This window comes from Schistocerca nitens, chromosome 3, assembly GCF_023898315.1.
Source record: "Schistocerca nitens isolate TAMUIC-IGC-003100 chromosome 3, iqSchNite1.1, whole genome shotgun sequence".
Lineage (NCBI taxonomy): Eukaryota > Metazoa > Arthropoda > Insecta > Orthoptera > Acrididae > Schistocerca > Schistocerca nitens.
In genome coordinates, this window is record NC_064616.1 from 80,474,813 (window position 1) to 80,488,666 (window position 13,854).

The 13,854-nt window shown below is 37.6% G+C and overlaps 1 protein-coding gene across 2 annotated transcripts in view; it reads left to right on the top strand.

Moving 5' to 3' along the window:
- LOC126248044 (uncharacterized) overlaps positions 1-13,854 on the top strand; it is a 557,758-nt gene that overhangs the window by 14,583 nt on the left and 529,321 nt on the right. For both annotated transcript variants that reach the window (XR_007545407.1, XM_049948673.1), the window contains exon 2: positions 6,797-6,891. Coding sequence is in view for 1 of the 2 variants with exons in the window: in XM_049948673.1 (XP_049804630.1) it covers positions 6,797-6,891 (95 nt within the window). In the remaining variant the exon portion in view is untranslated. The remainder of the gene's footprint in view (positions 1-6,796; positions 6,892-13,854) is intronic.

Sequence of the window (13,854 nt, forward strand, 5' to 3'; positions counted from 1 at the left end):
CCTAATTTTAACAAGAAGCATAAGAACTAAAAGATAACAGTGACTCCCTGGACTGTTAGCTAATTAACAGCAAATAAGCTGTGTGATTAACATAGTCTAGCACAACAATGAAACTAAGTTCCACCTGGTAGAGCAATTAGTATTGTGTGTTCTGTGATAAAGTTCTTGAATTATGCACATCTTCCTTGAACAATCTCTCACAAATGCCATAAACTTGTAAAATACTGTAAATTATATCTCACAATAAATAAATAAACTTAAGTCCTAGGCTAAACAATTGAAGGCAAATCTATGCCAATAGCTCTGCAGGCGCACAACTCCTTACAGTAAAAACTTTAATTTATAATATATAAAAAATAAAGCTACATAAATTCATTTACGTACAGCAGTAATTAAAAGTTATGCAAACTGTAGACATGAAATGCCACAAAGAAAATTGATGTACATAAATTCACTTAAATACAGCAAAATTTATAAATTATAGTGTACTTTTTTTCAAAGTGCTAAAGGTTAAACACAAGATATTTGACATACGACAGTGTGCAAAACATGTTTCCTTGTTGTATTACTTGTTGTACACATACACTGAGACACCAAAGAAACTGGAATAGGCACGTGTATTCAAATACTGAGATATGCAAACATGCAGAATACAACACTGTGGTCGGCATGCCTATGTAAGACAACAAGTGTCTGGCGCAGCTGTTAGATGGGTCAGTGTTGCTACAATGGCAGGTTATCAAGATTTTAAGTGGATTTGAACGTGGTCTTATAGTCAGTGCATGAACGATGGTATACAGCATCTCTGATGTTGTGATGAAGTGGGGATTTTCCCATGCAACGATTTCATGGGTGTACCATGAATATCAGGAATCCAGTAAAACATCAAATGTCTGACATCGATGCGGCCAGAAGAAGATCCTGCAAGAGCGGGACCAATGATGACTGAAGAGAATCACTCAATCTGACAGAAGTGCAACCTATCCACAAATTGCTGCAGATTTCAATGCTGGGCCACCAGTGTCAGCACGTGAACCATTCAACAAAACGTCATCGATATGCAATTTTAGAGATGAAGGCCCACTTGTGTACCTTTGATGACTGCACAATGCAAACCTTTACACCTCGCCTGGGCTTATCACCACTGACATTGGACTGTTGATGACTGGAAACATGTTGCCCAATCGGACGAGTCTCATTTCAAATTGTATCGAGCGAATGGACGTGTACGGGTATGGAGACAACCTCATGAATCTGTGGACCCTGCATGTAAGCAGGAGACTATTCAAGCTGGGGGAGGCTCTGTAATGGTGTTAGGCATGTGCAGTTGGAGTGATATGGGACCTAGACACAACTCTGACAGCTGACAAGTACGTAAGCATCCTGTCTGATCACCTGCATCTGTTCATCATGTTCATTGGGCATTCCAACAGACTTGGGCAATTACAGCAGGATAATGCAACACCTCACACATCCAGAATTGCTACAGCGTAGCTCCAGGAGCACTCTTCTGAGTTTAAACACTTCCGCTGGCCACCAGACTCCCTAGACATGAACATTATTGAGTATATCTGGGATGCCTTGCAACATGCTGTTCAGAAGAGATCTTGTACTCTTACTGATTTATGTGCAGACCTGCAGGGTTCATGGCATCAGTTCCCTCCAGCACTACTTCAGACATTAGTCGAGTCCATGCCGTGTCGTGTCGCTCTACCTTTGCATGCTCGAGGGGGCCGTACATGATATTGAGCAGGTGTACCAGTTTCTTTGGCCCTCCAGTGTATGTTACACTAGGAATAGTATGTTATTAAATTTGCAGGCGGTTTGTGTGTACAGAAGGTGGGAAATTTAGTACACAGATCTCTGGCAGCAACAATGACTGGGCATCAAGCTGAACTGAGCTTGGCTGACAGTTAAGGGTATGCCATTCTGTGCTGTTTCAACTCTATGCCGGAGTTCATCAATAATAGTGACAGTCAAATGGTGGCATTTCAATCTCTTGGCAACTCGTGACCAGAATTTTTAATTGTTTAGGTATCTGGAGAAAGTGATAACAAGGGAAAGAGTTGAGTGCTTTCTGTTTTGAGGTATATCAGGACAACACGGGCAACATATGGTCGTAAGTTATCTTCTTGAAAGGTACCATTGTGGAGACCTCAAAAGTAATGCACAGCAACCAGCCCTAATGCATGTAATATCTGCTGTCAAAATTACCAGTGGTGTGCCCTAGTGTTAATGACAAAAGCAATCTGTCAATTTTTGTTACCTTCAGAGCCTCCACACATGGACACTTCTATTGAGATGCAGAATGCAGAACAAGAACCTGTCTGAAAAGGTAACATGGTGCCACTTCTGTGTCCAATGATCCTGTCACACTGTTTGCATTGATACTTGATACAATCAAGCCCATTTTCTGACCCAATGTCTGTAACAGGGCTGTATGATCTTGTACAGCCATGAGTCATGGGATTGTGAATAGCATGAATAACATATTATGGAACAATAATGCACAGTCTCAATGGCTCACAATCCTGGTGCTGTTGAATTCTGACATGTTGTTTCAGAGGTTTCTCTTTGTAAATAAGCAATATTAAAATGTGGTTAATGAATAAGAAACCTACTGTGTAATCTTCCCTCACATAAATAGTGTAGTGGTATTATTTCTAACTACTTTTTACAATTGTACTGAAATGCTAATCACTTGTAAATTCAAGACTGTAGTATACATCAGGCCAATTTGAAGTTTGTTATATTCTATGTTCTTGGAGTTGCAGTTGTAATTCTCATCAAATTTCTAAACTTAAATATATTTTTATAAAGTTTTCAAACTCAGAAACTCTCTTCCAAGATGACAAAACATTTAATACGGCATATGTTCATTCCTAACATGCATACAGAGTATGCTCTCTATGAGGTAATGCAAGATCTCTGTGGGCAGTTAATTCCATCAGTGAGAAATATCTTTATGGGGATCTAGAAGAGTTACTAGTGGTGGTTCACAGATTGAAAATTTCCAGAAGATTCAGATTGAAAATTTCTTCCCCATTGTACTCAGACATTTTTTATAGAATTCAAATCTGGAGTCACTGCTGCTCAGTCCATATGGTGGATGTAGTCACCTGCAACAAATTCATCCATTAAGTGGCTTGCTGTAGGTTGGTATGATGGTCCATGAAAGGAAGTCTCAAACAACTGCACCTCTAGAATGAGAAAATAATGTAGTTGCAGTGCCTCATCTTCGTATATCAGGATATTAACAGTAATCATCAGACCACTAATATATATATATGAAATATGTCTGCTTGTGTCTGTATATGTGTGGATGGATATGTGTGTGTGTGCGAGTGTATACCCGTCCTTTTTTCCCCCTAAGGTAAGTCTTTCCGCTCCCGGGATTGGAATGACTCCTTACCCTCTCCCTTAAAACCCACATCCTTTCGTCTTTCCCTCTTCTTCCCTCTTTCCTGATGAGGCAACAGTTTGTTGCGAAAGCTTGAATTTTGTGTGTATGCTTGTGTTTGTTTGTGTGTCTATCGACCTGCCAACACTTTCGTTCGGTAAGTCACATCATCTTTGTTTTTAGATATATTTTTCCCACGTGGAATATATATATATATATATATATATATATATATATATATATATATATATATATATATATATATATATATATATAAAGGTGATGTGACTTACCAAACGAAAGCGCTGGCACGTCGATAGACACAAAAACAAACACAAACATACACACAAAATTCAAAACTGTTGCCTCATCAGGAAAGAGGGAAGGAGAGGGAAAGACGAAAGGATGTGGGTTTTAAGGGAGAGGGTAAGGAGTCATTCCAATCCCGGGAGCGGAAAGACTTACCTTAGGGGGAAAAAAGGACGGGTATACACTCGTACACACACACATATCCATCCACACATACACAGACACAAGCAGACTATATATATATATATATATATATATATATATATATATATATATATATATATATACACACACACACACACGCAACATGTAGCCTCCCAACACCATTTCCACAACGTCTCCAGCTAACTTCCTACTTTCTATGATTTTCTCATGATTTCACTTGCTAAAATTTCTCCTCCAGATGAACATGTGATGAAAATCATTCTAGAAACTGAAGCAGAATTCATGAGAGAAGAGCAAATTCTTTTATTAGTTAACAGCAAAATCTCAGTGATATAGAATCTACAACAAATAAGCCCTATTTTGAATTGTTTGAGTAGCAGACACTTTGCCAAATTTATCACATACAGACCAACCTACATCAGCATCTGATGTAGTTTGTTGGGAAATTTCTGTTTCTATTAGTTCCCTGGACCTGAACTAGTATAAGTTGGTAAGTATCAAAAGGCTTTGGTCAGTCATTAATTTTTGGTAACAGCCATCATTACCTAGCTGATAATACTGGGTGAGGTAGGCACTTTCGTCTGTTGCATTAGTGGTTTGTACTTCACTCTGTACACTCAGTTCATGCAAATAACCAGGCCGAAAAACTGTGTGCTGTGGAATTTTTGGCTGAAAGGAAAGACCATCAGATCATTTACTTCATTATAATCAGTTACAGCTTAGGTTTTGGAAGGATACTGCAGTAAAGTGCAAGAGATAGGGGAAGAATATTAAACATGTTATGGTGTTGTCATGATGACAGTGAAACCATATGACCTCACCTCTTGAAAAATGAAGTACAAAAGCTTCAATAAATGCCAAAAACAGTCTGCCATTCATTGTGTTGTAAATATTATTTGTATTTCATGCAGTTCCTTTCCCTTGTGATAAGATTTTTACGGAATATGTCAATACATCACACAATTTCAGTCTGAATTACAAACAACATGTACACTATATACCCTTCCATCTGTGATGTCTGCTTTCACATATTAGGGAGCCTGCACTGCAGGAGGCAGATGGACTTGTTCCTCCTCCATGGTTCCTCAGCCTATAGCAGCCTACATGGGAGCCAGGCTCATTTCAGTCCCTCCCCACAACCCCTTGTGGCAGTCAGCTAACTTACAGTTCAAACATTGTGTATTTATAGGTTAACGATCAAATGAACACTATAATGAAGTCAAATAGTCACATTGTCAGTATCATTTGCAGAACAGTCACATCAGCTGAAAATCTCTCCCACAATATTAGTATGATTACTGTCTTGATATGTTTTGCATATTTTCCCTCTCTCTTATATAGAGAGCCCAAATATAAAAAAATGAAGCTACTCAATTGATAAACATAGTCCAAATAATTATTATTAATACAAGTTAATTAAACATATCCAAGTCATAAAACAGCCATTTTCCTTTACTAATACAACTTTTTTTTTTGTGAAGGCTCTCTTTGAATTATTGTAAATCTTTTCTTACATAGAAATTTCTGAGTACAGTATTGGTATACCTTCTCATTATGATGATCTTACTGTTCTGAAAGTTAGGAGTGCTATGAACTGTTTTAAGTGTTTCTATTAGCAGTACTGGGACTTGTGTCTTCTGAAAGTTTTTATTATGCATTGTCACTAACAGAAACTATCTGTATCATCACAAACATTTATAGTACTGGTCTTGAGTATGGGGTCTTTATAAAGTTTAAATTATGCATAGTGTGGAGACAGAAGTCTGTAATATTATGTCCAGTTAACACATGAGACCAAGAAATAACAGTTTTTGATAGGAACAGAAGTGGGAAATTACACAATTAATGACACATAAATTGTAAGAATTTGGATTCAATGTTTTGATGTGTCATATATGAATTTACTCTCCGTAAACAGTGAATCATCCATGCTTTACACCCTTCTACATGAAGTATCACCTGGGGTTACAATTATATTAATACAATGTTCCTTATTCTACAATAAAAAAAGAGCTAAAGCATGATTCAGTTTTTTTTAGTTGGTGGTATTACCTATATGGGAGACATTTCACTTCAAGTCCTATGAAATATGATTAAATATTAGTAATAGAGAAGCAATTTGCACTTTAAGAAATTATGTATGAAGTGAGTAAGGTTGCGGCTTCATAGCTCATTGCCTTAATAATTTAGCATATGATTTTCCTTTAGATCATGTAGGTCAAATTTCCTTTACACCCATTTATTGTGAATGGAAAATTTTTCTTCAATACTATACAAAACTGATTTACATCACCCACAGAACTTATTCTTTTTTGTACTACTCTCATAGAGCAAAAGTAACAAATATTTTAATTTGCCAACTTTCTCTTAAATGATTACATGTCATAACTACCATATACATCTACATCTACATCCACACCCTGCAAGCCACTGTGAAGTATATTGCAGAGGATACTTCCTATTGTACGAAACATTAGTGCTTCTTCCAGTTCCATGTAAAGAAACAAAAAGATGAATGAACTACTATTTCCTGTTTTTCCTTATTTACCACTTTTGTTTCCAGAAGATTCTAGAAACTCAAGTAGTTCTGGGATTCAGATTCATCTTGTTCTTGTCTGTTACACTGTATACAGTTGTGGAATAATAGGTTTCTAATAACTCTAATAACTAATGATTTATGTAACTGTATGATCTTCACTGCTTACATTTTATATGGATGCAAATTTGTGTCATCTATACAGATAACTGCTGTTGTAATTGTTGCTTGGTAAATTCTATTACATATCTAGTACACTGTCAAATTCTATTAACCATTTTTAAATTTTTTTCCTCATAACATTATTAGTATCCAAATGTACTGCACTTAAGACCATCAGTTAGGAATAGGATAATATGGTCTGAATTAACATCTTTTTATTTTAGGATAATACTCCAGTTTACATCACTGCAGGAGTTTCAGGAGGTCTCTTTTTTGCACTTTTTGTGATAGTTATCTTCACATACTGGCAGCTCAGTAGGTAAGTAACCAGTAAATGTAAATGTATACAAACACATTTAAATTATTATTTGTAAATGTTTTTATCATTTTTTATTTTGTAACTTTTATCCATATATCAATTTATGGACAGTCAGTTTGCTACATTTTTCACTTGTTATGAACCTATAATAATAAACAGATTAGTTGCCTTAAACATCACCCAGAGATTTTTGCATTTAGATTCTCTGTTATAAGCAGAATGTTTTCAGAAGTGAACAAGATTAGTCTGCTGATTCTGAGCAGTAACTTAGAAGTAGATTTTATTGTATTACTGGTAGCTTCAAAATTGTAGACTGTTAATTTCAGTACATAGTAGCTTCCAAAAATTACATAATTTCGTGATTTGCACCAACATGAGATGTGCAGACCTACAAACCTTAGTTATGAAACCATAGCACACAACTGAGATAATATTGGTTCATAGTTAACAACAAAAAAGGTTACTGGTATAAAACAATTTCATGACCACACTGATTAAAGTGAAAGGGGTTACTACATGCTCGAAATGGGCTGTAGGTTATGAAGAAAAATAAAATACCTGTCAAGTTTTAAGTAATTTATTTTTAATTTTTCTTCATACAAATTGCATCTAATTAATACTTATCTTCATTTCAGAAGTAACTTATAAACAACACTTAAAACACAAATACCCCTATCCACTGCTATTAAATTCTAAGGTTTATGGATTAGGTAAAACTTTTTATCCCAGAAGGGACTCATTAAGTATTTTATGTCAAAATTTCCTTTTTATGGTACCACACTCTTTTAAATAAAAGAAATTTGTCTTACATTTTTCCAGTGATTAGGTGCAGTTCTTGAAGTGAGATTCTCAATATTTTACAAACATACCTATAGTTGCCATAAACCTTTCATCAAGCTCTAAATTTTTCCGGTTAGAAAATTTCTTCATGTATGAAAACAGGTGTAAGTCAAAAGGTACCTACTTTGGTGAACAGAGTAGATGATCCAACAATTTATACTTCAGATTTGCGTGTTTTCCCATTACCTAACTAACTCAATGGGCAGGTAGACTGTTCTGACGAAAGGTAACATTTTGATTTTTAAATATAGGCCTCTTCTTATACAATGTTTTACACAGTTGTTCCAGAAGACTTGTGTAGTGGTTGTCAGTTATTGTTTTCTACTTTGGAAGATAGTCTTTCAGAGAAATCCCTTTAGCATCCCAGAAAACACTAAATGTAATACATTTCTTTGCATGGCTATCTTCCACAACAACTCTTAAAGTAAGTTATTATTAGTTTCTCCATTTTAAGCTTATTGCAATTTAAGTAAAGAGAACTTTACACCAAATGCATTTTACTTTTACTTATAAACCATCTTATGTGGTCATTCTGCAAATGGATACATATATTTACACATTTTTGGTTTTTTTAAATTAAAAGTAGTGTTTTGCGTATAAAGTTGGAGTGCAATTTACTTATGATACTTATGTTAACCAAGAGGGAGGAAGCAGGGTCTGGAGCACAGGCAAACATGGGGCAGGAACACCATAAGTAAAATGCACAACTTTATATACAAAATGCTGTTTTTAATCTAAAAAATGAAAGATGTACAAATACATGTATCCAATTTGCAGAATGACCACTGAAGATGCTTTATAAATAAAAGCAAAATGCATTTGGTCTAATATTCTCATTTATTAAATTTCAGTAAACTTGAGATGGAGATATCAATAACAACTGACCATGATCTTTCAAGAAGATGAAATCAGTGCCACCACTTTGCTGTAGTCTTCTTGTAATGAAGTTCCTCACTCACAATAACAATTCAGCATACAAAATCTGTTAGATTTTTATTTTAAATTATCTAAATATTTCTTAGAAATCCAGTTTCACATTTATTTTTTTGACATCATTCAATGTGTATGTCACCTTCCTTCCACAAGCCCTTCTCACAATTTATCTCACTTTTAAAATGTACTTTATATCTGAAGAAATAAATCTAGGGTGAACAGCCTGGTACGATTGTGCACAGGACACAATATTTAGGCAATCGACCACGTTGCCACCGTCAGTGCACCAATGTACTGACCGGCGGTGGGCCGGCACCAGGTATATATAGGACAATCTCCCTCCTCCCTCAGGTGCTTCCTACGAGTCGGTGCGGTCCGCGCCCCACGCGTGGTCCAGGTCCGGCGTCCGTTCTCCCGCTGTCTGGGTGCCGCGTCCTACGTCTTCTCGTTTAGGAGGGACTGCCGGCACCGCTCTCGTTATTCTTCCCTCCTCCCCCAAAGTCGGTACACTCTGGGAAATATCCTTTTTCTTCTCAATCTGGGTGATCGTGGGTTGTGACCGCTGTCACGATTTAGTTGTGGCTCCCTTACTCTAATCTCTATAGCTTCTTTGATAACACAGTCCCAGTATTTGGAAGTCTGTGTCAGGACTTTGGTCCGGTCATAATCCACGCTGTGGAGTTCCTGCAGGCAATGCTCAGCGACTGCAGACTTACTGGGCTGTTGCAGTCTAGTGTGCCGTCGATGTTCTCGGCATCGATCCTCAGTGGTACGAATGGTCTGACCTATGTATACACTCCCGCATTGGCGAGGTATCTGATAAACCCCTGATTTACGTAGACCGAGGTTGTCATCAACACTACCGAGAAGGCTCTCCATTTTGCTCCGAGGACGGAAGATGGTTTTCACTCGGTGTTTACGTACAATGCGTCCAATTTTTCTGGATAAGGCCCCACAAAACGGAATAATAGCAAGGCCGCCTCCTCCTGAGGTTCATCCTCAGTTTCCGCTAGTGCTGCAGGTGTGGGATGTAGAGCCTTCCGAATTTACCCTTCCTCATAACCGTTCTTCCGAAACACGGTCTTCAGACGGTCCAATTCTTGTCGGAGACTGTCCCTATCAGAGATGGTGTGAGCTCTGTGTACAAGAGTTCTGAGCACGCCATTCTTTTGTGCCGAGTGGTGGCAGCTATCCGCACATAGGTACAAATCGGTGCGTGTCTTCTTCCTATACTCAAAGTGCCGTCAGCTTGTCATGTAATCGAAACATCTAGGAAAGGGAGCATCCCCTCCGTTTCGATCTCCGTGGTGAACTTAATATGCTCGTGTCTGGAGTTGATATGTGTGAGGAAGTCTGCCAGTTTATCTCTTCCATGTGGCCAGATAATGAAGGTGTCAGCCACATTTCTAAAGAAACAGACGGGTTTTAGATTTGCTGATTCGAGAGCTTCCTCCTCGAAATGTTCCATTCTTTATATCTCTTTTTGATATGCCCGTGGTGTTAGCTATTACAGACACCTTCATTATTTTTTATCCAATTGGTCATGATTTTCTGTTCTCCAGTTGCTTTGTTTATGTATTTATTCATTACAGAAGAATTCAAGATTTGTTCTGAATTATGGAAATGTCACACATTTGGTACAAATGAAGATAGTCGTTTTCTCTGAAAGGAATTTTGTAGTGACCTGCATAGATTCCACATCCAGTATCCAGGTGTACAGCTGTAGAGCTGTAAGGCAGGCCACAGAAGTCAGTAGCTGCTAGGACTATCAGGGCCCGCCACTCACGGGTGCACGTGTAGCCTCTCCTCCATGCATGACACCAGTCCACCAACAGCTTAAAGAGTCAGGCCTGACTAACCTCACCCTCAGTTACATATTGACATTCTGACTAGAATTATTGGACTAGTAGTGTAGCCACTCCCCAGCATGTCTTCTTGTACAAGTTTTTTCTAGATGTAATAAAGAGTTTTGTCTGTCATTTTCTGTGCATTCTTGTGATTAGAACAGATTGTTTAATACTATAATAACACTTATTATTAAGCAAAACAGCTTCCCTTTAAACTTATGATATATTTGATCACTATATATTAGCAGTCACTATTTGCACCTTTTGTGTTATGCCTTTCCAGGTGAAAGTAACATTGTAACTTAGTGTTATATTGTTATAAATATATACATCTTTGTTCAGGCTGTGTTTTATTTATGTTTTAAAATTAGTTGCACAGTTTTAAAAATATATATTGATAGCAATGTAAGTAATTTCTCACTCTTTAATATTCTTTTATGTGACTCATTATAACTAAGACTTCACAGAGTCTTTACTGTCTTTTTTAAGGATTAACAGGCTCTTTATATTCTTGGCTGCACCAGACCCCTCCTCCCCTTACATTATGTCAATGTTAAAGTGTTGAGAGATACTTCGAGTATAACATTCCATTGAATTCCATCGGTTCGATGGCCTTGTTAAAACTGCATTAACTGGTAGCAGTACAATAAAAAATAAACTAAAATAAAAAAAAAACACTACTTCTGTGATCAGGCTCACAGGATGATATGACACTGACTGGCTACTGTTGCATCCTCTACCAAATGGCAGTGTTTGCATAGGATATGAAAGGATGTGGTGACATCACATTGCACCCCCAGCTACTGTCAGGGTTTCAGACTTTGGAGCTGTTACTTCTCATTCAGGTAGCTCATCAGTTGACCTCATGAAGCTGACTGTATCTTATTCCAGTACTTTCACGAAGGGAAAATTCATGGCAGTACCAGGAATTGAACATGGGCCATCTGCTTGGCAGTAAATAAAACACTCAGCTATGTAGGCAAATCACTGAGGTTTAAGTTCAAGAGATCACTTTTGAAGCAATTGCTCAAGCCGCGTGACACACCAGAACAATTCAGTACCAGATCATTCTTATTTGGCCACCAGAAACCAATTGTTGTTACTTCATAATAACAATGCATTATATATTATATATTTCATTACGCTTGTAATGCCCTTCTAAATGAGCAAGGAATATGTTCAGCATTGTTTTCATAAGAATGACAAGCTATCAGGACATGAAGAGAGGAAACAAAAACTATAATTCAAAATGTGAAGAGCAATCAGTGCTAATGTATCTAAAATGAAAGACACAATGTCTGATGATTCGAGGAAAACACTTGACAGAAATCTATGTTTCAAAATGATCTTTCTGAATACAGTTAATACAGTTTTCATTCCAAATGTCACAAACACAGTGAAGATCTCTTTCTCTCTCTCTCTCTCTCTCTCTCTCTCTCTCTCTCTCTCTCTCACACACACACACACACACACACACACACACACTATATAAAGCTATATAAATTCCATATGATGGGAAATGAAGTGATGAGTTGTTTTGTGCTATTAGAGTCAATGCATAGGACACTGATTAATAGAAATTGCTCGTAATGCTATACATAATGCATATTAATTCATAATAACAAGAAATACTGTTTCCACTAATCCATTCAGTGGAATATAAATAGAGAAAGGTTTTCTTTATTAGGAAATTAATATAATTAGTTAATTTTGGATACTATAGTGACACAAGTGTTCTTGATCATTTATATAAATAGTTCTCTCGTGTTTTAAATAAGAAACCTTTGAATGTTAATATGAGATAAGAGATTTCTTTACTGAAAAGGAGATATATAATAAGACAAGAGCTGTATAGTATGAGTGACTGCTTCACATTATATGCAGTTAATTAAATACTTCTCAAACAAAATCTGTTATGGAATTGGAATCTTCAAAGATGGACATTGATTTACTATCAAGGGACTGAGCGAGTTTTTTCTATTAGGCTTACCTTACTGCACTTTTATTCTTAAAAAAGGATGCACATTGACCATGCTAACATAGTCAGCTAGAAGTGTACAATTTAAAGGAGATATAATGAGTAATGTCATTAGTGACTCAGTCTACTCTATAATTGTGAAAAAATTCCATTTCCCAGTTTCCACCTAAGACAGATGACTGTGAAAGAGCTATTTGATTTCAGTGTTTCTTGGCATATTCCACTGATGAATTCTTCTCAGGTTGTCAGCAGAGTGGTGGCGTCGTCTTGTTGCAACATTTCAATTAGTTTCGTATCCATCATCTTCTGGCAAAGTGTCGGGATGCTGCGTTCTGCATATCTATATAGCTGCTCGGCCATCATCCGATACTGTAGGCTGGCCAATCACATTCCTCCGGAAGGAGGGTACCACGTCGGTGGTGGTGGGGGGTCCGTGGTGCGGACCAGCATTGAGATCCGGTCACTATCCCATCTGTCTGTGGATGCCACTGCCTTCAGATTGGAGCGTTCCTGACGTATTTTGTCAATTGTGGGATTACACGCTGCACTGAGCTGAAAACCGCTATCCCTGTTTACTAAATTGTTGTGCAGACGTATCTCCACTTCCTCTTTGAAGATCAAGTCCCAGGAACCGTTGGCACTGCACAGCTTCTACATTTTTTCGAATTAAAAGGTGTGTCTCTCAATAACGCTATGTTCTGTTAGAGCGGACTTGTTCATCTGTACTAGTCATAAGTACAGTGCTGGGAGATACATTGTTGTGCCTGCCCGATATATACCATCCTACATTGGCACTCAATACTGTAAATGCCTGGCGTCTGCTGCCCCAGTTGGTCTTTGATTGAGCCAAGTATATCTTTGACTTTTCTCGGTGCGCAAAAGATGGTCGTTATTTCGTGCTTCTTTAGTATTCTTGCGATATTGGCTGTTGGCAGTCCAGCAAATGGCAGAAACGCCACACGTTTTGTTTCGTCTTCTTCTGGTTTCTCCTCCCACTTCTTGTCTGCATGCAAGGCATGTTTTATTTGTGTCTCAGTGTTGCCATTCTTATGGAATGTTTCCCACAGATATGCTAACTCACGCAGCAAACTCTCGCTGTCACAGATGAACCTGGCTCTTTGTACTATGGTGTTCAGTACTGAGTTACATTGTGCTGGATGGTGGTAGCTCTAATAATTGAGATATAAGTCCGTGTGCATCTTCTTCCTGTAGACAGAGTGTCCCAATGTACTGTCTGGATTTTTCTTGATCAAAATATCCAAGAAGCCATTCTCTTCTGCCTCCATGGTAAATTTGATGCTGTCATGTATGCCACTGAGATGGCGTAGGAATGCCTGTAGTTTTTCCTTGCCATGGGGCCACACT